The sequence below is a fragment of the Sinocyclocheilus anshuiensis genome, unplaced genomic scaffold (genome assembly GCF_001515605.1).
Source record: "Sinocyclocheilus anshuiensis isolate Anshui unplaced genomic scaffold, SAMN03320099.WGS_v1.1 scaffold1930, whole genome shotgun sequence".
In the NCBI taxonomy this organism is placed as follows: Eukaryota; Metazoa; Chordata; class Actinopteri; order Cypriniformes; family Cyprinidae; genus Sinocyclocheilus; species Sinocyclocheilus anshuiensis.
In genome coordinates, this window is record NW_015547726.1 from 108327 (window position 1) to 132667 (window position 24341).

Sequence of the window (24341 nt, forward strand, 5' to 3'; positions counted from 1 at the left end):
CAAAGGCAAGAGTCAAAGACACTAATGGCCAGCACCAGACCTATGGAAAAACAAAGTAAACAGTAACAGTGCAGCACATTAACCCAAAAGAGTTAAAGTAGCTGACATTTTCCATTCAAACGCATTAACGTGCATGGACATTGGACTTGAATTATTTCCACCCAGTCATCTATAGGCTTTGACAGAGAAAAGTGGTATTTTTTTAAACATTGCAAAATATTATTCATATAATATATGGGTTTGTTAGTTACACACATAGGCCATAAAACTAGGAAATTAAATTAAATTGTGTATTTGGATTTAAATTTCATTAAATTTAAAATACATTTACAGAATGTTGAAACCACCAGTCCAATTGCACAACAAATATACCTAGCCTATGCTATCTTAAATGAAAATATAATACATTGTATTAAAGATATGTCTTTATTTCCTATGTCATGTTGTCACAGACTTATGGATTTTCATTCGATTTTACTCTTCATCACGTAAAATATTACTACAAAACAACATAGATGCAATCTCTGAAAAGATAACTGAATCAGTTCAGCTATGTTCTATCCAAATTGGTTGAAACATCCATTACATACAGTTTATCTTGTGACAAAATACCTTGTGTTTCATATGTACTAGGGACAATATTGTAGCTCAATAAATAAACAACTTCTCAACAAGTAGAGATTTTTTTTTATGTGATGGAGGAAGAAGAACCATAATTAAGCAAGTTATTGCAAGAAAAGGTTGGCAAAAGCGATATATTTATTTAACATCATTTTTGTATGATTTTGTTTTACAATTCAATCGCCTACAAAATAAAATCATATAGCCTACTCTTACAGTAACTCTATAGCAATTAAAAAGTCCAATAATTGAGCCAATTGCAAATACAACAGAACGGGTACATATTTACAACATTCTCAAAGAAATAGCATTTTTCTAGTGATTTTCAACAAAAAAAGGTCTAATTAGGCTACGTCATCTAAAAAGAAAGCGAACCTTATATCACAAACCGAAAGCAAACGCAAAAGCCACTCTCTATTTAGGATGTTAAAACAAACGTGACTCGTAATGGCTCGTTAATTACTCTGCAGAGACAGTGTCCGGATTGGACCGACAGACTCACAGACACACATCCGTCGATGCCGCAGCGCTAGTGTGCTCAACAAAGGCTCAGGCCGGGGAGAGGGCCATTTTTACCAAATACAAAGGAAGCAGAGCAGCGAGGGAGGGAAGGTCTATGGGAATGACAGGAATAGCGAAATATCACTTTACGAAATCGCAATGTGCCGTCAAACCAAACACTGAACGATGGGTGAGAAGTGACCAGTCATGACTACAACAGAATATAGTGTGTACTAACGACAGTACAGCAAATAAATAATTTAGATGTCGAACTGCATGCTCTCAGAGCCGACTGCGCATCACGGTGGCAAAATGCCGGAACAGCACTGATGATATTAGACACTGACAGACACTGTACGACGTAATCTATCCTAATTTTGAAAACAGCCGTGAAAGATTATCGTCTGCTGGTAAGTGTTTATATCATTTACAATCCGTACACTCAAAATGTCAGTTACGTCAAAGTATTTCAGATAGTCATAAAAATATGAATCATAACTGGTTATGATCATAGAGCGCGCGCCGGAGGACGCAACAGGTCACGCGTACAGTAGAGCTGTAGTTCCCGCGTGCATTTGGCTGACGTAATTATGACATTTGTACAAGAATTTCACGAGGTGTATTATTGCGTATATTGAAATGCTAGCTAAACACTTTATTGTGTTTTGGCATGAATATCACTTTAATAAAAATGTCTCGTTCCCTGTTCATCTGACGTTTTGATACAAATGGTATAATGATGTGTCATATCTAAGTATTGTGTGCATAACCAAATGCTGTGAAAGCCAAATGAATACAAAAAAAGAAATAAAGAAAAGAGAAACACATGTACATGAAATATAGGCTATAGTTCTGTTAAGGACAAGGATGTATTATGGTTTGTTAAAATAAATACCATTATTTTTCGGATTAAGCTACTGAAATCTCCCCTGAAAACAGGACACATCTGTATTACAGACAGTCAAAATGTAGATTGTTTCAAATTCTATTATCAGGCCTAAATTTGATTAATGTAGTGATGCCACTGACATGAGATAATCTCAGGCCTTTTTTAAGTTCTAATGAAGTTAATGCAGGCCTGTTGAATGCATGACTTTAAAGAGCTTATATTTAAAGTCAGATTTAAGAGAATATGACATTATTAAACAAATATAATACAATGTAACTTTGAATACATGTTCAGATGTACAGATGTACATTGCTGACAGATTCTTTGCAATAAGCTATAAGAAATATATTAAAAATATATGAAATAATAATAAAAAATGTCTATCAGTGTTTACCAAATTGCACTTTATAATTTATCTCAGCCCTTCATGCTCTTACCTGGTTTCCAGTTATTAAAAACTTAGTACTGAGACTTAAAAAAGGTTCAGGGGAACGCCTCAAAACTTGGGGGTGTAAGGGAAAGGAGGGGTATATGCATGAGTAGGTGGTGTTGTGCGTTATTTGAATGCAAATGCAGAGAGAACAAGCCGAGACTGTGTTTGAGAGAGAAACTGGGAAAAGGAGGTGGAGAGTTGTCTTTGGATTTTAGTTAGACACTGAATAGACACTTTTGAGACATTGCTTGCTCATGTATGCCCTTAGCATTTGGCCTTGTAGCTCTCTATATAAATGAAACATGGATTTTTATTTGTTTCTCAGAACTGATGCAGTGAGATTTACTGTAATTTAGCTCAAAGAGAAAGATTTTCAATCTGTTTCAACCCATGGGCCAATTAGCCATTGACTTTCCCCTGCATCATGTCACGCCGGAAACAGAAAAGACCTCAGCACTTTTTCAGCCCCATCCTCAACACTTCGTGGCTACTTCAACATGGTGAGAAATGTTTTACTGTTTAGTAAGAGAGCTCCATTGTTTCTGTCAGTGAGCCATGTCATTTGAGATCATTTGCTGTGACATTAAGAGATTCAGATGTTCAAAATATCTGATCTCATTTTAAGAAAAGGAAAATGAAACAAGGTAAAAATAAAATACATTTCTGTAATATTTGGACATAGTTACATCCCAACAGCTTCCGTCGAATGTCCAATTAGTACTTTTCATCTTCAGACCCAAGCTTGGAATTTAGACCGCCCACGATATTAAATGTATGGCTATTGAGAATGATTAAAAAGAAAAGAAGAACAAATAGCGAAGCGAACATAAAAGTAACAGAGATGTGTAATATGCTGAACTGGATTTTGAAAAGGGGATTAGAAATTGTTGTGGAAAAAGGTGGACAACTTTGAAAAAGAAGGAGACACTTGAGTGCCTTAACGGGAATGGCATGAGACTTCATTGTCTCCGTGAGGCTTTGTGGTCGTGCAGTCAGGCATTAACTGCCAGGAAGTACGTGCATAAGAATGTGTTGATCTGTGACTTAAATTCTAGAGTTCTTGAAGTACAGGCAACACTTTCTGCATCTCTCCCTAGTATATGAGTGTGTATATTTGTATTCATGCTATTATGTCTTCTGTAAATCACATTAGTTTCTGGATATGGCTCTGATGCTGAAAGTCACTTATTTTAAGCAATCTAGCTGTTTTCAGCATGTGACAACAGCACTAAGGCTCACTGACCTTTCAGGCTTCGCTGAGTTAGGACGGAAGATTTATTTAAATATATGAGATGTAATAGAATATATTCACTTACTCAGACTAGTGGGTGGGTCGGTGAAGGGGTTTGGGAATTTTGTGGCGAGGTTCATTGTCCGTGTTCATTGTTGCTGTGGAAACAAAGTTGGCTGTTAGTGGTGCTAAAAGCATTGTAAGCTGGTTGAAGGATGGGATTTCAGATCAGAGGGAGTGAGGGGATAGAGAGAGAGAAACAGAGGAGGAGACAGCAATGTACAAGACTGGCTAAAAACGAGGTGGAAATTAACAGTACACATTATGTTCTTCATACTTTATGAGATATGGTAATAGAAATGTATATTAATATTAAAAAGATGTTGCTGAAGGTTTATGATAATGGGAGTTCAAGTGGCACAGTAGGTGCCATTGATGGGAGCCTTGGCAAGTAGAGCAATACTACACTTTGGTTGGCCTTTAATACAAATACAGTGTTTCTAACAAGGTCAGCCAGAGGTAACCTCTCCATATGCTATGTTTCCTTGGTGACGCTTGTGTAAGCAGTGAGTAGAAACAATTGGACAGCAATAAAGATAACAACCTAAAGAAAAATAAAAGTACTAAAGGTTCAAATTTGGTTTGGAGGTTCATAAGGCTAAAGGCCTTTGGGTTTATCAGCTTCGCAAGTCCAATGACAACAATAATGTGGCAGACAGCAAACAATAAAATTAATAAAATTACAAAACTAATTGTGTAATGTAATCTCTACAATTACAACTAATTTAAATGACTCAATGTAATACATTAATTTTATTAAATAATACATTTAGAATGACTTTTAACAGTACATTCTTCTGACAACTATTCTCATATATGTATTGTAGTGGCTACCTTTATTGGTCTAATCTGCATTAAAATAGCGAATATGTACCAATGCAACAATATAACAATCTGTTTAATATCAAATAATTTCCTGAATAGGTACCGTTTTTTATTCTTGCACCTTATTCGACTTGTATTATAAACATTAGACTAGCAGTATCAGAAGTACAATCATATTTAATTATTTGTATGGCATAAATTGTTGCATAAATAGTTTCTCTCTCATTTCTTAGAGGAGCAGTTGGCAGTGAAGTCCCTCACCTCTACTCTTGCAAAGAACTCTTCCTGCTCTTTCTCATACTCAACAACTCGAGGCGGCCAATCTTCCTTAAACCCAAGCCCACCAGTTGAGAGGCTCACAAAACCTTCTCTGACTAGAGCCAGCCATCGTGTCTATCACATCCCCAGCCAACCCATACAATTTCCTTCAAACCTCACAGAGTCTCACCTTTTCCAAATTTCTGATATCCCATCCCATTCTACTAATCAGTGTATGACTACCATTGCACCATCTGTCCTCTGTACCCACAACCACACTCATTTACCCATGGCTTCTCCAAAGTTAGGTGTGTCAGCAACCACAACCTCCTCTTCATCCTCCTCTGCTGCTGCTTCTCTCTGTGTGCCTCCACATCCTGGAAGCCACAGTTCTGTGCCTCAGGGTCCCCCAAGTCCAGTTACACCCTCTTCCAGCCCAAGCACGGTCCCTTCAGCCCCAGCATGTGCACCCGTCAGTATTGCTTTCATCTTGGAGGAGCTACGTGTGCTGCAGCAGAGGCAAATTCATCAAATGCAGATGACTGAAGAAATCTGTAGGCAAGTACTGAGATTGGGAGGAGGATCTTGTGAAGTGGATTCAAAACCATATATACTACCATCTCTGCCACAGCTCTGTTTAAAAGGTTCTGATAACAACCCCAGAACCTCCCGACCAAAGTCATCACCTCCCCCTACCTCTGTGGCTCCTCTTTTGGCCTGTTTCTCATCCCTGCTACCCCCCCAGACCACCTCTAAGTCCTCCAAACATGCCCACCCTCTCTTGAATGTCTTACGCCCCCATAAAGCACAGTATGACAGGGGGGTAGTTACTCCAGCAAGCTTCACCAGTCATACAAGTGCTTCCACATCTTCATCAATGTCTACACCTGCTGCCTCAAACTATCCACTCACTCTTTCTCTTAGCCTTCCATCCCAAAAATCATCCACCATAGGAGCTAGTGGACACAGTGGTGTGACCTTCCCAAACCAATCTATACCAGCAGCTGCTGTCCCTTCAGCCCCCTCACAGGATCCAAAACTCTCTGCTCAAGGAGGTACAACTGTCTTATCGTCAGGGCGTATGCAGCATGCATGCCGATTTTGTCGGAAACTCTTCAGCACTGATTCATCCCTCCAAATACACTTGCGTTCACACACAGGGGAGCGTCCTTACCAGTGTCCTGTATGTTTCAGTCGATTCACCACACGAGGGAACCTGAAAGTCCACTTCTTGCGGCATCGTGAGCAAAACCCTGAACTCTCTTTTTCATTGTTTCCCTGTTCGCTTTTTGCATCTGTAACTGGAGGATCAATAGGAGGGCCAGCACAAACACAGACCTCCACCAATGCAAATGCTACTCAGAGGCATCAAAAACCGCAAGAGGATGATCTGTGTGGCGACAGTCCTGAGGGAACTACTGCCTCAACACGTGCCACAACCTCATCTCATCCTCCTAGTATTGATTTGGCCCTGCTGACCACTGCACACTCTCTCCTTAAGCTCAATCGTGCTGCTGCTGCCGCTGCTGCAGCCTCTACATCCACTACCTCCTCAATCACATCCTCATCACCATCCTCTCTGGCCTCCACCCTTCTTTCAGTTCCTGCCTCATCCACCTCCTCCATTGCTGGGGTGTATAAAGGAGTCAAACGCTTTGATGAGAACACCCCACCAATACCTACTCTTCTCCCCCATTCTGCTTACTCACAGCTTGCCAGTTTACCCAAACTCTTCTTCCCAGCATCTTCCGCTCAGCATCATCCAGGCCATGGGTTTCTCAGGCCAACAACTCCAGCTGGATCATTCCTGCCATCCCCACAACAACACATCACGTTCCCATTCACAGCATCATCCACTACCCCATCCATCTCGACCCCAACCTCAGACACATCGAAGCTGCAGAGGCTGGTGGAGAAGTTGGAGAAAGAACCACAAGGTCAGTCAAATTGGGTTTCATCCATTGGGGAGACTTCTACCAGCGGCCATAGTGTAGCAGGAGCATTAAGCTATAGCAGCAGTGGTTTAATGAGCACAAGCACATTCAGTACAAATGTGGTCACCTCACTTCCATCATCTACAATCCAAATACCATCATCCCTCTTCAGCAAGGAGTCACCCTACCTGGGACTTATGAATTCTGCTGGTACACTTGCCCCCAATCAGTGTAGTGTGTGTCTGCGGGTGCTAAGCTGCCCAAGAGCATTACGTTTACACCAGGCTACTCATTTAGGTGAGCGACCCTTCCCCTGCAAGCTATGTGGTCGTTCCTTCTCAACTAAAGGAAGCCTTCGAGCACACCTTGCCACCCACCGTGCCCGCCCTCCAAACAGTCGCGCCCAGAATTCTTGCCCCTTATGCCAGCGGAAATTTACCAATGCCCTTGTACTACAACATCATATCCGCATGCACTTAGGAGGACAGCTACCACCAGAGCACATGCCAGATACCTCAACAGAATGTGGTATTTTGTCCCATTCCGAGTCTATTGAGCTCTCTGCTTCAGAAATCAGCCCTAGTGCTACAGATGTTCAGTTACTAGATGCTGATCTACAGACAGTTTCGGATTCTAGACATACTGAATCCCTTGCTGTCAGTACTGCTCCTACAGCATGTCCCATAACCTCCAGCCTACCTGCTTCACTTAGCTCAGGTTTTGTACCACCTTTAGACCTAACCCCTGACCCATCCCTGAATCCAACCCCTCATTCACCTCCAATATTCAGAGCTGATTACCCTGAGCTCTCAATCAGTGTACCTTCTCCAGTGGAATCTGCAGCCTCCCTTGTCATTCCTGCCACCCAGTCAGCATCAGCAACAACTGGTCCTTCTACCACTGATGAACTATCTTTTGAAATTTCCAGCAACACTGCCTTCTTGGAAGATAAAAAGATGTCATGCTCCTCTGCTCTGAAGAAAGCAAGTCCACTAAGAGATGACTGTGAACATAGTGAAAATATATGTGTCTCACCTATTCCTTGCTCTGCATCCAGATCAAATCTGGAGGATCTTCTTAGTATACAAGCTCATAATGCATCCAGAGTTCCTCCACCACATCCAGAATCAACACCACCTTCTCTCCTTGCACTGAGATCTGAGAGTGCGTCTTCTCATACAGTACGCCTAGAGGAGCCTGACCAAAGCCTTCTCCAAATATCCAAATTAATCCCCCAAGAGTTCCCTAAGGAAGAAAAGATGGAAGATAAAATACATAAAACACCAAAGAATGGACAAAGAACAACTCCAGATTTGAGTATTAATGCAGATACGGAATCAAACACTGTGAACAAGACAAATGAGGACGAGACTGAGGATTGTGACACACGTGTGCAGAAGACCATAATGGAAGCTCACTGTAGTTCAACTGCAAAGGATAAAGTGGATCATAAAGATATAACAGGAACTGAAATGGACAGAACAGAATCAACTGTATGCATATCACTGACTCCTAGTCTTCCACCTCCGATGCCAGAAAAAAAAATATACCACTGTTCTGAATGTGGAAAAGAGTATGCAAGTCGCAGTGGACTTAAGGTGATTCTGAATTCATTAAGCTAAACAATTATTGTCATCCAGGGTGAATATACAGTTCAGCATGGTGCAATGTTAGTTACTCAAGAGATTTTCATCCTTGTCTTGGTACAATTTGAAAGTTTCATGACAATTAAATAACATCTCTTACTATAACTTCTAGGGACACATGAAGCACCATGGAGGAGTTGCCAAGGCACCCCGAGCTCCTGCAAAGACCAAGGGCCCAGAGAGAGTCTTGCATCATGAGCGGTCACAAACTCACCACCTTGCAACCTTCCTGCCACCAGGACATCAGTGAGTTTCTTGAACCAAGCCCTCCGAAAACATCAGCAAGCATCAGAGAGCTCTCCACTAGACCCTGTTAAAAAAATCAGAAAAAAAGTGTTAAGATGAATTTAATAGCTGACAAATGGGAAGGAACCTGAAGGATATTTTGGACTATGACTTGTCACTTGACTGGAAAAAAAACAAAAAAAAAACACAACCCCATTCATGTGCACACAGTAAACACATAGAGGGTTATTTCTTGGTTTTGAAAATGTCTCTGATCTTTAACCCAGATCTTTTATATTAAAATACCTGCATTGTGTATTTTAATATATGTAATGATGTCTAAATATATCTTATAGAACTTCTTTGAATATTATGTGATGTTCTTTTAGATAAATGTTAATTATTTTGTCTGTGTAAGGTAAGATGGATTTGTTTACTTTTCCAAAGTAAAGATCTTAAGGTAGCTAAGGATTTGAACAATAGCTTTGGGTGAGGAACAGACCAAAATTTATGAAGCCAATGATGACATAATTGATCACTTTCTCACTAAGAGTTAGTTATTGTATTGGTATACCATTTAAATAACAACATTTTAAAAAATATGCAGAGTTTTTGATCAAAATCTATAAAGGATGGGATGGTAAAATTTGGAGGGAGTGTATTTCAAATGAAAAAATATAAAACGCACCTTGTCGATACCTTCTTCTAGGGCAGCCATGCAGAAATAATTGTTATCAACCTTTGGTCAAAAATTCAAGCTCTTATCAGTTTTCATAATAAGCTCAAATGTTTAAAAAAAATACCCTACTCAAAACGCTTAGTACAGACGGTGCAGCTGGAGCTAAGAGGAAGTAAATGTTAAATTGTTTTCCTAGGGCAAACCAACTGTGAACCAGTGCTTTTAACAAGCTGATATGTTAAACACTTCATAAAATTTACATTATGTAAATTCACATGAAATACTCTTGACTTGTACTAAATCTTCAGGCTTTTACGTAACAGTTTATCAGTTGGGAAGCACCAAAACACCAAACTGTAAATATGACCTGTCAAACTATGTCCATTGTGTCCATGTTAGTCCTGTCCAGCTGTACAGTATTAGACAATATACTGCTCTTAACATCAACTAGACTAAAGAGTCGGGTAAGATTGTTTAACAAGCCTGTATGTCAGTGTAAGCTCTTGTTACTTTAATATTGTTAGTGTAGCTATTGAAAAAGGTAGAAATAAATTGACTGATTCTGAGATGAACCATTATGTAGCTTAAAAGGTAACCCTTTCTATAATTCTTGGTGAAAATGTTTATTTCTTCGGTGTTGTTTGTTCTTTGCCTGGATACTTTTACATGTATCTTCTATAGAAATGAATTGGGTGTATGAGTCTGACTGTAATATGTAGTTTCATGGTACAGCTAAAAGATAAAAAAGGAAATAAAAACCAGTGTATTCATGACAAGAACTAGAATATGGAGTTCTTTTAATCATGCTCACTCTTTGTTGTTGTTTTTTAGAGTATAAATCTCATCTACAGTGATGTTATTCTTCCTTGGTGGTCTGAGGGAAACAGTTTTCTTCAGGTACAGGCAACCCTAATCCGTTCACTCCCTAACACAATCAAACTCCTCTGCACTGCTTCTGTGTGTGCCACATCAAGCGCAGTGAGGGAGAAACTGGAGGAAGCCTTGACAATCTGTCTGAGGACTGGCCTCTAATCTCTTGCACCATGACAACCATGCAGAGGCACAGAAGGAAGCAGAGTATAGTCTGTGTTTGTGTGTAGGGGTATGTGTATGTTGGTGTGATGTTCAAATTCTGTATGTATGGGTTTTTAAAATGAGTACTAAACCTGTATTTAAATTGTTTACAGAATTACAATTACAAATGCTGCACATTACAAATGCTGCACCTGAGAAGGTCACGTGTGTAAGCTCAGGGTAGAGTAAACTTCACAAAGCTGAAATTTATGGCAAGGGTGACATTTGGAAACTGCTTGTATCCAAGGCCAACGCACCACGTCACAAATACTGCCATACTAAGTACAAAACCTTGGATCTGAGCAATGGAAAAAAACATATATGGCCAAATAAATTATCTTTCACTTTATTACATTCTGAATGTCTTACTTTTGGAGAAAGTCACAGATGTTCAGCACATCCATAGACAGATAATAGCACATACAAACAGTTTCAAACACCAGGATGTTCAAATGGACCTCATGTTGCATTCAAACATACCTTAACATCATTGAACCTTTCGATAGAAGTAGATTTGCACCTCCATCTTCACACACAGCATCAAGGATAGAAGCTCTTCCAACAATAAAAGGAAAGTTTATTAGACTCTTGATATGAATATATATTTTTTTCTTATATACGAAACATGCAATGACAGAATCTCACCAGTAGGCGGCAGTAGGTGTTAAACCTTAGCTCTTCTAGACTGAAGACATAAAAACTGGATTTTTTTTTACAAACAAAAAAAAGTATACCGTACATCAGTTGCCACTGAAAGCTGTTAAATCATAAAATAATTGACTATGGGAGCCTGGATAAAAAACACCATTGTAAACGTTTTAAAATGTAAACTATTTAAAATGGTCCCAAACTAAAAATTGTATCAATCAATCAATAGGTAAATAAATAAAGGGAATAAAGAGTTAAAGGGGGGGGACTTTCCAATGACTTCCTAATACACACCCATATTTAATTCTACGGCTGTCACAATAACATAAACAATAACATAAAAAGATAAATTACATTAAATTAATGTCCTGGCATTATGCGCATATATATTTCCATTCAATCAGTTGAAATTAATCATTTTGTCATGCTTGTTTGCTTTAGCAATGTTTTGACCAGTCAAGTACCGTCCGCAAACAGTCAGATGGTAAACACCAAACGAATGTCAAGCAAAACCATGAATTAAAATGGCAAAAGCTAAACAATAGCCTAGTTAGAGGGAAGAATTGTGGCAGATTAAGTATTTTCTCTGTCCACAAGGTCGAGCCAAGCAAAGCAGAAGAAGGTCGTCAGCAAGGCCATTAAGTTCGAGCAGTTGAAGGGAGCGGGATGGGCTTATATTGAGGAGGGAGGGCTTTGGCTTTTCAGGATCAGTTTTTTGGCAATACCCATCGAGAGACCACATCTACAAGCCCGGAGAAAGGGGCTGCTGTGCATATGAACCCGAAGATTTGAACCAACTTGCGCAATGAAATAGAAATAAGACAAAGAGAAATTTCGCAAGGAATGTTTATCTTCATACTGCGTTCTGTCGATGCAATATTTTCAGCGCTTAGTACATAAAACAGTATGATTTTATGACTATAGAGTATCAGTCACTGCGATGCAATAGTAATCTATAGCAGTAATTGTTTACATTTTGATAAACTTCAGCATTCTCCCTTTTTCCTGGAGAAGTCAAAGTTCTCGTTGATTTTGTACCACAAAAGTGGTAGGCGCTAGTTTTTTTTAAAGCGTGGTTATGTTTTGACAGTTGCAAAAGCAGCCAAACTTTATTAAGATTAATACACGTATTTTCAAAAAGGACTCATCGACAGAAGAATGAATTGGAGCCGGTTAACGGAGCTGTTGCTCCTTATATTTGTGTGCGCGCACAGATCGTCCTCAAAACAAGACAGGAAACCTGAGGTGAGTATAGTGCATTTTTCTCGAGATAAATACAAATATTTATTACTGATAACACATTTAGATCCATTGTGCGGTGGCAGATGTTTTATGTTGTGAAAATGTTCTTGTGTGAAGGTCTGGACATGCACCGATGCATGTAAGAAAAACGTTATATTCAAGAAATAATAATAATAAAAAAAAGCATTCCGTATCACATCATATTGCAACTGTATAACAATTAGCTATGTGCTGAAATCCATATAAATAAAATACGTCAAACAAAATACGTCAAATAAATTGAATATTTTTTCTTGACAATAGTCTACTTATACTATACAGTCTTCTTTATGCATGCCAAAACACGTGTGACCTTCACTGAAGTAGGTAAATGCTTGACTGATAAAAACAGACTATGAGACTCATGCTGTACAGATTTAGGGAGACTGATATATATTGGGGTCCTTAATTTAAAGTCTTAGTAGTGTGAATCGCACAATACCTGTCAAGAACATGTGGGGGGGGGGGTCAAGTCAAGTTTATTTGTATAGCGCTTTTCAGTACAATTAGAATGTACATATCTAATTATGTCACACTCATTTCCTAAATAACTTTGAAAAGTTGAGTGAAATCCAGAAAGGGTTATATTATGGATGTTATTACCATTGTGAGCTTCTAAAATCAAATCTTTATATGGGAAAGTCTTTACCAGCTGCAAGTCAGTTGCATTTTTCAGTCACAGATGTTTAGATTTAAGAATCTCTGATATTTCTGCTCAGTGATCAAAGTAAAAACTTAGAAAATAGGAGAGGAGTGGAGGATTCTGAATTAAGGTCAAGTGAGAGACCGCAGAGAGAAAGATGCTGAGGATGCAAAAAAAGAACGAACAATTACCACAAGAAAACAGGAAGAAAAGTCATGACTGTAATGTTGTGGTCAGAGGGTGGATGGATATGCTGAGGATGAGTTTGGGGGGAAAACGTTTTTCTGCTCCTATAAGCTGCAGGATTTAATGGATGACATCTGTCCTTATAGTTTTGGTAAAAAAAGAGAGAAGGGGTTTAGACAGAGCGGAAAACTTCATATGGGCTCTTTTCTTCCTCTCTTTCTCCATTTCGTCTAACAGGAAGTCATCACAATCCTGCAGGGAGTTCTCCTAATTCCTTAAGGATATCTTTATGTTATAGACTCATGCACACCTGTGGTTTTGAACAATATTAGTGTCAATATCCACTTCCCTTTGTTGTGAAAGTCATTTACTCCCACACAAACCATGACATGCTATTTTTGATACACTTCTCGTCATTGACAGCAATGGACAGGTCTTGGATAAATTACCTGAAGAGTGCTACTACATTTATGAAGAACTTCTAGGGAGTTTTACATCATAGTGCTCTATTGGGATGTGCATTTGGCCACATATAGCTAGCCACGTCTTTTATAGGACAGAACCAGAGGAAATGGCCAAGGGATTTTCCGTACAGTCTTGACCACATGGCTTTAGGACAGATGTGAGATGATGCCAGCAGTTAGTGATGTAGTGTCAAAGCGTAAGGAAGGAAGTGGGATGTGGAAGGGGGTAGCATGTTACAGAAAAGAGGCACAAAGATATGGGAAAAAATGGAGTTGATCTTTTCAGACAGGAAATGTGGTGGGGTGTGAATGATGCAAGTCTGCATAAAGAATAGAAGTTATTGTAGGATGAAAAGTGATGTCATTTCAGAAGCAAGAGAATAACAGAAAAATGAAAGGCTGAATTGGACTACAAATTGTCTAGTTCCTGTGTCACTTAAGGCCAAACAACCCACAGTTGTTTGCAGTAATTCTGGAACATATTGGAAAGATAATTCCCAACATCCTTTCCTATTTAATAGTAATGTTCTCATTATGCACTTTCCATTTGAAAAGATTATTTTTCATCAAACAGCCAAGTGCCTCAAGTGTAAAAATCTGACCCACTCATCTATAAAATAACTAGTAACTTCAGACTTTTTCCACAGAGCATCCAACCACCAGTATCCATAAAAAATTAATAAAAAAATAAAATAATTGAAAATAAAATAATAAAATTGGAATACATTCTTTCTTATAGAACCACTGATCAATAGAATAGAATTTATTCCTAATTTGAATGAAATACAAGGAATTTAGGGACTTCACAGTGCAAGGATTTGCAGAGTAAACTTTGTTTTCGTGATAGGTAAACTTCAGTGGTAAACTTGTGGTTGATGTTACAGTGTTGATACATTTAGCTAGCTGTTGAGGTTCATTAGCATAATCTGAGCAGTTGAACTGCATTTTTATGTTTTGGCTTCATTGGATTTGGCTTCACCACACGCTCACCCAGATTCTGTGTTATTCCACTGGCCCAGAGTAAACGGAAATTGTGACTCATTTTCCCTTAAAATTGCATGTCTTTCTCTCAAGTCTCTCTGATTTTAATGTGCATATGCGCTCAAACATAAAATGGTGCCTGTTGCTCCTTTATGTATCAAAAAAGATAGGAAAAAGTCTTGCACACTGTCGTACCTTGCAAAACTTCATTTTCAGGTATATCTCAAGCTAAAATGCCTGAAGAAGGTTCACAGATTATTTAATAAAAATTCATGACTTGGTTTTCCATTGCTTTGAATGTGATCTATACACCTATCTGCAACCACCCCGGTGTGTGAGAGGTGTTAATTTTTTTTTCTTTATATTAAAACTTAGAAATTGGTAATTGAAATAGCTCTGGGTGGCTATGAGATCACCTGATTTATCATTTCAAATTATAAAAGTTACAAACACTTACAGTTACAAACCCAAACATAGATCTTCCCCAGTATTTCCTAGTATTTGGTCTTGATTAGTATAATGACATAATCATAGACTGGTCATCTTGTGTTGTGACCTGGCACCGCCACTTTAGCAGACCACAGAAGTGATGGATGGCACAGCCAGTATTTCATATGAATCACGTGACCAAATTGTATTTATAACTTTGGGGAATAATGAGTTAACTTTTATGTGAAAATTTAAGGACACCTTTTTTGTGGAAAAGACTTCCTCTATGAGGAAGACAGAAAGTACTGGCAAAAAGAGGTAGATTCTGCCGGGATGTGTTTGAGTTCCAATTTTAAACTTGTTTTTGAGAGATGCAAGTAATGTTGCACAACAGCAAAGACATCACTCATGATGTTTGTCCTGTTTCAGTTCACTACATGTTATTAATCCAGCAGAATGGAGTTATGGTGCACTCTTACCAAATGTCTCTTACCAAAATGTGATTTTAATTTTATCCAATTTCAGTCGCTGGATTGCGTAGGGGACATGATCATCTATCACAATCTCGGCCATCCCCCACCAATCCCTATTCCATTAACAGCCTTCTTTCCCTCTTATGGATATAACACACTGAACCTTTGTTTGTGCTGTGAAGGACTGAGAGTGAGTCACAGACTCACAATGTCTGATGATATAAAGGAATGGAGAAGAACTTTGAGGAAGTTAAGAAATATCACAATTAGGCATGAGATTTTGACGGTATGATAACTTTAAGCAAAAAATATCACGGTATTGTCGTTACAGCTCTAAAATGTGTTATTTTTTTAAATGACTGGGTAAAAAAACAACTTTTTTCCACTGAACACAATATATTTTGTTTTTGAGCATCTGTGCGTCCGTCTTCAGCGTCTCTGGCCTGTGTTAATGGGCGATTACAGACTTCATATTTTCACATAAATGACATTTTGGAAAATGATTGCATTGCAACGCAATTTGTGCAAGTCCAGAACAGAGACTAGTTGCAATAAGACAAAAAATGGCCGGTTGCCGATCGCGTAAGTTCCAGGGGAAGCTCCTTAAGTTCGGCCATCCTACACACACGTGACTGACCACTCGCTCGCACCAACAGGAGGAGGAGGGTCTTTTTTACTCTCTACACTGCACTCAACCTGAGGGATTCCTACACGTTCAGTCTTTGAGGAGACATGAAAAACAGCGCATACCGCAGGAACAGTATAACGGAAAATATTAGTGGTTTTGAAACCGTGAGATTTTTAAATCGCGGTATACCTTGAAACTGGTAATCGGCCCATGCCTAATTCACAATCCCATAGATGAGAAAAGATGCTGAGACAAAAATAAAAAATAGAGGGATAAAAATACAAGAAAACAGGAAATTCTTAAAAAAAAACAATTTCCAGGATTACATCAACTTGGAATACATGCTCTGAAGCATCTGACTGTGTAGACGTAATCACATCTGCTGCCAAAACACACACTCAAAAACACATTCAGCCAGAGAGCACCTTTATAAACATAAAACATGCTGATCATGCTGAGGAACCTCTTTCTGTTGACACTTTACTCACAAAGAAGCTACAACAGCCAAATCATGTGATCCACATGTGTTTCTCTGTATGAGCTACAGCTGAATGAAGGTGTGCTGAGGCCCCACAGGGTGTGTCTACATTGTTGCCCTTCATTCCTGTAGTAGCATGAGAGAGAGAGAAAGAGTGGTGGAGGAGGATTACAGGATAAAGGCTCTGTCTCTGAGGTTTCAATGGTATTAACCAGAAATTTCCTGGGAAATTACTGACTGACAGTTTGGTTTAACTGGAGACAGCATCTGTCTCCCTGAGGGAGTCGCAGACAGATAACATTTCACCTTTCATTATCTCATCTATCATCCTATATTGCTACAAACAAAAATGCATTTGTGCCGTCACTGACTCAGTTTCAAGATAGAGATAATGCAGTTTCTTTCTTTTGCCTCAAAGGAAAGCAAGGCCATAAATCAATCTAGACACACACTTGATATATACATTTGTTTAGAAGTATTTCTTTAAGTGAATTTTGAGTTCTTAATGCTTATAAGTGATTTGTGAAATGAATTGTGGAAAGGAACCCTGCCTGATCCCATGGGTTTGTGAGTTACACTCCTACTAACATTAAATGAAGTTCTTGTTTTGTCAAATGTATTCCAGCCAATTCCATTCCAGTCAATTCCAAAAAAACTAATTTTCTCAATCAGTATTTTGCCTGCTTTTCCAGTAAAAATTATTGTCTAAACATCCTTAAAACAAGATAAAGTATACTTGAGAAGCAAATTTGCATAAAACAAGAATTAAAATATATATTCAATTTACTTTATATTTTCTTACCTTGTTGGCAAAGTTTTTTCTTGTTTCAATGATGAATCTAGCAAAATTTTATGGGGCGAAAAACAATTCCAATGGGGTAAGAAAAAAGAAAAAAAAAACAAGATATACATAACCATTCAAAAGTTTGGGCTCAGTAATGTTTTTTTTTTTATGTTTTTGAAAGGTGTCTCTTATGCTCACCAAGGCTGAATTTATTTGATAAAAAATACAGTAAAAACAATAATATTGTGAAATACTGTTACAAATTAAGTCTTTCTTGCTACATTTCAAAATGTATTTTTTTCCTGTGATGGTAAAGCTGAATTTTCAGCAGCCAATACTCCTCAACATCATGATCTTTCAGAAATAATTATAATATGCTGATTTGGTTCTCAATAAATATTTCTTATGATTAATGTTGAAAACAGCTGTGCTGCTTTATATTGCAGTTAAAAAAGATTATACATTTTTTCCAGGATTTTGTTTTTTTTTTACAATTAAAAAATAATTGCTGTTAATCGCTGTTAAAATGATTTCTTTAAAAAATTGTAATTTTAAATGGTAATGTATTTAAAACAAGTTAGTTTATTTTTTGCTCAAGTATAACCATTATTAACAAGACAAAATAAGGATTATTTTTACTTTTTCTTTTCTTTTTTCTTTTTTGCAGATACCTCTAAAAAAAATTAGATAAAAGGAGAAATTTTTGTAACTGAGTTTAATGATGTAGTCAGAGAACAGAACTAATATCTATATGACAGTATGACCTCATGCACCTCAATTTAAAAACAGAAAACAACATTTTAATATCACAGCTGAAAATTAACAAAACAAGGTATCTTTCCAATAATAAATACCTTTTTCTCTCTTTCTCTCGCTTTCTAGGCATGGCTACAGCAATACGGTTACTTGCCACCTGGTGATCTCCGCACACATACGGCCCGCTCTCCTCAGTCCGTCTCCTCTGCCATTGCTTCCATGCAGAGATTCTACGGCCTGAAAGTCACCGGCAACCTGGATCCTGGTACTCTAGAGTAAGTCAACTGCCCACATGATTGAAACAGCAGTGTATTACTGTGTATTGTAATTAGTGTTTCCATGTCCAGTTAATAACACAAATTGGGTCTAGATGATACTATTTTCTCTCCATGGAATCAGTCTTGCATTTTTTGAACACCTGTGGCTAGTTCAAGAGATTCAAGAGCTTATAGATGTCTCTGTGGAATTATTTTGGCCAATCAGTTACGTGGTTGTTAGTCATGGAAGGAGAAAATGGAAAACTAGAGCATTGTGTCAGCAATCCTCCACTGGTGTGCAATGAGGCACAGAAGATGTAGAATATATGAGGACAGAAATTAATGGCCATCCTGTCCAAAATCACTGAAATTAAATCTGTGGTGTGGTGGATGATCTAACGTATTGGACGGTGATTGCCAGGGCAATGAAGAAGCCACGCTGCGGCGTCCCAGACAAGTTCGGAGCCGAACTGAAAAGCAACCTGAGAAAGAAGCGCTACGCAATCCAGGGACTCAAATGGGATAAAAATGAGATCACATTCTGGTAAGAGACAACTTTAACTCCATCCTGCTGGATCAATAAAAGAGGAGTGCATGTTAAACTGTATTTAAGTCATTTTAGGCACAAAACTCCCGTCCAAGCCATTACCGATTAATTGAGGTTTGCTGTCATAAACGTTTAGATATGGCTGTGGCTATGCTTTAGTAAATACGCACCACACTTATGGAAAAGTCATCTTTGGCCTACTATACGATTCTGCTCCACTGCAGCCAAGGCCAAAATTCCTGTGTGACTTGTCTGTAATGTAAATCACTTTCTCTCCCACTTTCCTCCATATATTCCTCTTTTTCCTATGTCCTACTTTCCTCTGATTGCCTCTCCGATTCACCCTTTCTTATCTCTTCTCAGCATACAGAACTACACACCAAAAGTTGGGGAATACGAGACGTTTGAGGCGATCAGAAAAGCCTTCAAAGTGTGGGAAAGCGTTACCCCTTTGCGATTCCGAGAGATCCCTTACAGTGACATCGGAGACAAGGTTGAAAACTTTGCTGACATCATGCTCTTCTTCGCTGATGGTTTCCATGGCGACGCCAGTCCGTTTGATGGCGAGGGAGGCTTTTTGGCTCATGCTTACTTCCCAGGCAATGGCATAGGAGGAGACACACACTTCGATGCAGCAGAGCCTTGGACCATCGGCAACCGTGACCTTTTGGGTGAGGAGTACAAACACCAGAAGATAGCGAAAGTACTCTAGACTTCCCAAGGATCTCACTTATTTTTGTTAGTATGGATGGCGGTACTTGTTTAGAGATGAATAAGTGAGTTCAGATAAACTCAAACTTGTTTGGCTTGAATACTTGTGTGAGAACGAGTGAGGCAAGTCCAGGCAAGTGTTGTGTTTGTGCACACTTTCATTGAATTGGATTGAATCAGGAATGTTTGGAACATCTCTATCCAAGAAGCTTTTCTTTGACGTTTCCCTGCTGTGGACGGAATGCCCAAAAACAAGCTTTGAAAGAACAGAATAATTGCTCTCAGCAGTCATTCTGTGCTATCTATTCTTAGCGTCTCAAAATAGTTGTTTTTAATGTGTACTGCACAATTATACAGCATGCTACTTAGCCAAATCTTACCTGTACTGAAACGGCTATCTCTTACTTTCATTCAGGTAATGATGTGTTCCTGGTGGCTGTGCATGAATTGGGTCACGCCCTGGGAATGGAACATTCAAATGACCCCTCGGCCATCATGGCTCCCTTCTACCAGTGGATGGACACTGAGAACTTTGTGCTTCCTGAAGATGACCGTAGAGGCATTCAGCAGCTTTATGGTAAAACAATCAATATCATCACAACTTGAATTGCTAAACCACATCATAGTTCTTTTCAAGGCAGGGTTATCATTAACTAAAACTAAAATTATATGTTTACAATATATTTATAAATCACTGTCACTAGAATAATTAAATGTGTAATCAGACCATTTATCTGGCACAAAAAAAAAACGAAATTAGCATTAGCAAATTATTCTGCTTTGCTTTCCAAAGCTTATTCGTTTGGATAAAAGATGAATAAAGCTAACTGACAGTTAAATTGAACATTAAGTACAACTAATAAAACCAGAATCTATTTAACAGTCAAAATATAGTGATGAACAGCAGCATTTGACTAAATATTTAGATTATTTGTTTGATCAGCTAATAATTTATTTCATCATAGACCAATGTGAATGAACTAATTCACAAAAATGAATTTTTGCACTGTTCAGGACCAAACACCGGAGGCCGTCCGCGACCACCTGTCACCCCACAGACCCCCCACCACACTCCATATCCCACACCATACAGGCCTGGAGGACCTAGCTTTGGTCCTGACATCTGCGAAGGCCATTTTGACACCATTGCCATTTTCAGAGGAGAAATGTTTGTGTTTAAGGTATGGATGGAATATGTGTGTATGCATCGAGTTGGAGTTGGATATCATGCAGTATGTGTGTTCATCACAATTTCCCTGTGTTTTAGGATAAGTGGTTCTGGCGCGTTCGTAATAATCGGGTTATGGAAAATTACCCCATGCCAATTGGACATTTCTGGAGAGGTCTGCCTACAAATATTAATGCTGCCTACGAAAGAGAAGATGGGAAATTTGTCTTTTTTAAAGGTACTAGTCCTCTTCAATCGCATGATTTCAATGGAAAAAAGAGGGTTTTGTCCTTTGGCTTTAACTGGCCTGCTTACTGCTCCAGAAGTAATATATTTTGTCATCTCTGTCGTGCAGGGGACAGGCATTGGGTGTTCACTGAATCGAACTTGGAGTCAGGTTACCCGAAGACTCTGAGAGAAATGGGCAGTGGTATTCCAAAGGACAAACTGGATGCAGCCCTCCTGTACACCCCTACTGGCAACACCTACTTCTTCAGAGGAAACAAGTCAGTAGCTTTGATATCCCATAATACAAGGCATGAGAACAAACGGAGCTTAGATCTGAAACTATTTCTTATCTTCAATCAGATATTATCGTTACAATGAAGACACGCAGTCAGTGGATCCAGACTACCCCAAACCTATGAGTAAATGGCAAGGCGTTCCAGACAACATAAAGGCTGCTTTCATGAGTCGAGATCAAAGTAAGTCTTTCACTGCCTTCTGCTTTTTTAATCCACCTCCAGTCTTTCATAATAATAAGCCTTCTTATTCTGACATGGTTGTTCTTTGTCCATTCTAGATCTTAGTATACTGTCAGTCATATGACATACAGGTGCATCTCAATAAATTAGAATGTCGTGGAAAAGTTCATTTATTTCAGTAAACAGAATTATGCATTAACACAAGAAAACACCTATTCGCAACCTAATCTTACTATGTGCTAAAACATTTCCAGTTATTCTAAGCATTTGTCTGTTCATTCTGAAAGCAAAAACATTGCGTAACAGGATAAAATCACAGCCAATCAAAAGTTTTGTTCACTCAAAATGTTTTGATAGAAATCAATACTTTAATTCAGCAAGGATGCATTAAACATTTATAATGTAACAAAAGATTTCTATTTCAAGTAAATGCCGTTCTTTTGAACTTTCTATTCATCAAAGAATCCTGAAAAAATAGCACTTTTCACGAAAGAAATGTTGAGCACCAAAATCAGCAAATTGAAGTAATGTCTACTGAAAATTCAGCTTTGTCTGTGATGAATAAAGTTAAAATATAATAAAATAAAAAACTGTTATTTTAAATTATTACAGTTTATTACAATTATTATATTTGAAATTATTAAATTATAATAGTATTACTCTTTTTACCCCTTGATGATGTTAATACAATAGACACACACATATATATATATAGACACATGCACAAATATAAATTTTATTTATACAGCATTTATCATTTGTCACGTTATGCTTGGTTAGAACACAAGTCTGGCCTGTGTCATTTCCTGACCCCCATTCCCTCGCTTATCCCAATATTTTCCTGCCTCTCTCTAATACAAGACATACATAAAAAAAAAAAAAGATTTACTCTAGTTTTATTAAAACAATGTCAGGATGTAGGCTTTGAGCCAAAGATTGCTACCTTTGTATAGTCCTGACCTTTTCTCTCTTAAATTTTACAGGTTATACCTACTTCTACAAAGCCAATAAGTACTGGAAGTTTAACAACCAGTTATTAAGAGTGGAACCTGGATACCCCAAGTCTGCGCTTAAGGATTGGATGGGCTGTCCTAACGAGGACTCCAATACAGGTGGTGGAGGTGGAGGAAGTGACCGTGATCGTGAACGTGAGCGGGAAAGAGAACGTGAAAGGGAGCGCGAACGAGAGCGTGACCGCACACGCGAGGATGGCAAGACTGAGGAAGAGGGCAAAAAGGAGGAGACAGAGGTGATCATAATCGAGGTCGAAGACGCACCCAGCAGTGGTGGAGGAGCGGCTGCTGTGGTGGTGCCACTCATGTTGCTGGTCTGCGTGATCCTTACGCTCGGAGCACTTCTCTTCTTCCGCAGGTACGGCACACCGAGACGTTTGCTCTACTGCCAACGCTCTCTACTGGACAAGGTTTAAATGTTTAAGAAGGGATAATGGAAGAAAAGAAAAGGGGAGGAGAGGAGAGAATTGAGAATATGGAAGAAGGGGACTTACTAGCAAAGCAAAACCAAAATGAGCAAAAAAAGCAAGTCTAAAAAAATGGTTTTGGTCAAAAGGGACCCTTTGTTGTTTACTTTAGAAATGATGCCACTAAGACAAATCTCTGAATTTTTATATTTTGTAATTAGTGGTTTTGAACGTTTTGCTTTCACACCTGTGCCGAGCTCTTCTCGCACGCTGTACAAAGGCGTACGGTACTTGTATTTCCCCTGTGTCACTTTCACTTCATCTCTCCCCTCTTCTCTCAATGTCTTTCTCTTCTTTCCCTTCTGGTGTAGCCAATGACGCCAGCTCATCGCTGTTTGTTTAGCCTTTTGGAAATGTCATTTTAAAGTTGTGATTGTTGTTGTTGTATGTCTAATTGTGAATTCTTACCCTCTGTCGAAAACAGCGTTTGTCGCAATCAGAAGACTTTGTACTTCTCTCAGGTTGCGGCCAATGCTTATCACATTTCCAGCAGTCTCATGCAACCTCAATAACAAAACCATACTACCATGGTTTTTGAATGTTACAGGGTCCACAGTGATGAAAAACCTGGAAAAAAAATATGAAATTCATTTGTGAAAATTCATAAAAACAAATTAAACTAGATTTACACTTTTCCAGAAATTGCTTTTTGTGAGTGTAATTTCTGTTCATTTTTAAAATCCTTTCAGGATGCATGAACTAGGTAAGTCGGTTGGAAGGTGCTATAGTGCCATGGTATTCTCTCTAGTACTATATAAATACCTTAGTGCATGAATATAGTAATCATTACGTACCATGGTATTGCCATCGCTGAACCATGGGACCACCACAGTACTTCTGAAGTGCTCCCATATGCACAAAGTTACCAGATATCATGAAAGATTATTTGCATTGGCTCATGAAAGGTAATTCTTTTCATTAAAACCAACACAGGGTTCCGCTCTCACCCCATGCAACTCCCAACTCAGGTTAAGAAACCAAAGTCATGTGCCATTCCAAAGATAACTGATACTTATCCCACTAACAATGCCTGCAAAGCTGTGCTGTCTGTCTGTGTCCTCCATTAGTATGGCTTTATATTGTACTGTATTTGAAATAATTACTATTACTGATAATGATGATGTCATTATCATTATGATTATTACTATTGTTATTGTTCTCCATGTCAAGAATGTGTTTTTTGATTTTAACAATTGTTATTAAAAATGTCCTGCTGGACAGGCAATAATGTATGTCTAATGAAGTGGCCTTCATTTGGGGAAAAGTGAATGGGTGGGTTTGTATTTTTGAACTGAAATAAATTTTAAAATATATAAATGATATTTCCACTGCTTGTGTTTGAAATTA

General features: G+C 38.5%; 2 protein-coding genes across 3 annotated transcripts; both read left to right on the forward strand.

Moving 5' to 3' along the window:
• Window positions 1-1027: 1027 nt before the first annotated feature.
• On the forward strand, window positions 1028-10075 carry LOC107704285 (sal-like protein 2). Of its 2 annotated transcripts, XM_016507173.1 has the most exons (4): window positions 1028-1532; window positions 2770-2944; window positions 4794-8350; window positions 8511-10075. In XM_016507173.1, the coding sequence occupies exons 2-4, from the start codon at window positions 2869-2871 to the stop codon at window positions 8646-8648; spliced, it is 3771 nt and encodes a 1256-aa protein (XP_016362659.1). In that variant the 5' UTR covers window positions 1028-1532; window positions 2770-2868; the 3' UTR covers window positions 8649-10075. The 2 variants fall into 2 exon arrangements, with proteins under 2 accessions (XP_016362659.1, XP_016362660.1); XM_016507174.1 differs by lacking the exon at window positions 2770-2944 and having other exon boundaries at window positions 1473-1532.
• Window positions 10076-11694: 1619 nt separating this feature from the next.
• On the forward strand, window positions 11695-24088 carry LOC107704286 (matrix metalloproteinase-14-like). The gene is made up of 10 exons (XM_016507175.1): window positions 11695-12269; window positions 18254-18402; window positions 18806-18928; window positions 19295-19602; window positions 20058-20219; window positions 20657-20823; window positions 20910-21048; window positions 21166-21316; window positions 21399-21514; window positions 22498-24088. Exons 1-10 carry the CDS (start codon window positions 12183-12185, stop codon window positions 22941-22943), a joined length of 1848 nt encoding a protein of 615 aa, XP_016362661.1. The 5' UTR covers window positions 11695-12182; the 3' UTR covers window positions 22944-24088.
• The last annotated feature ends 253 nt before the right edge of the window (window positions 24089-24341 follow it).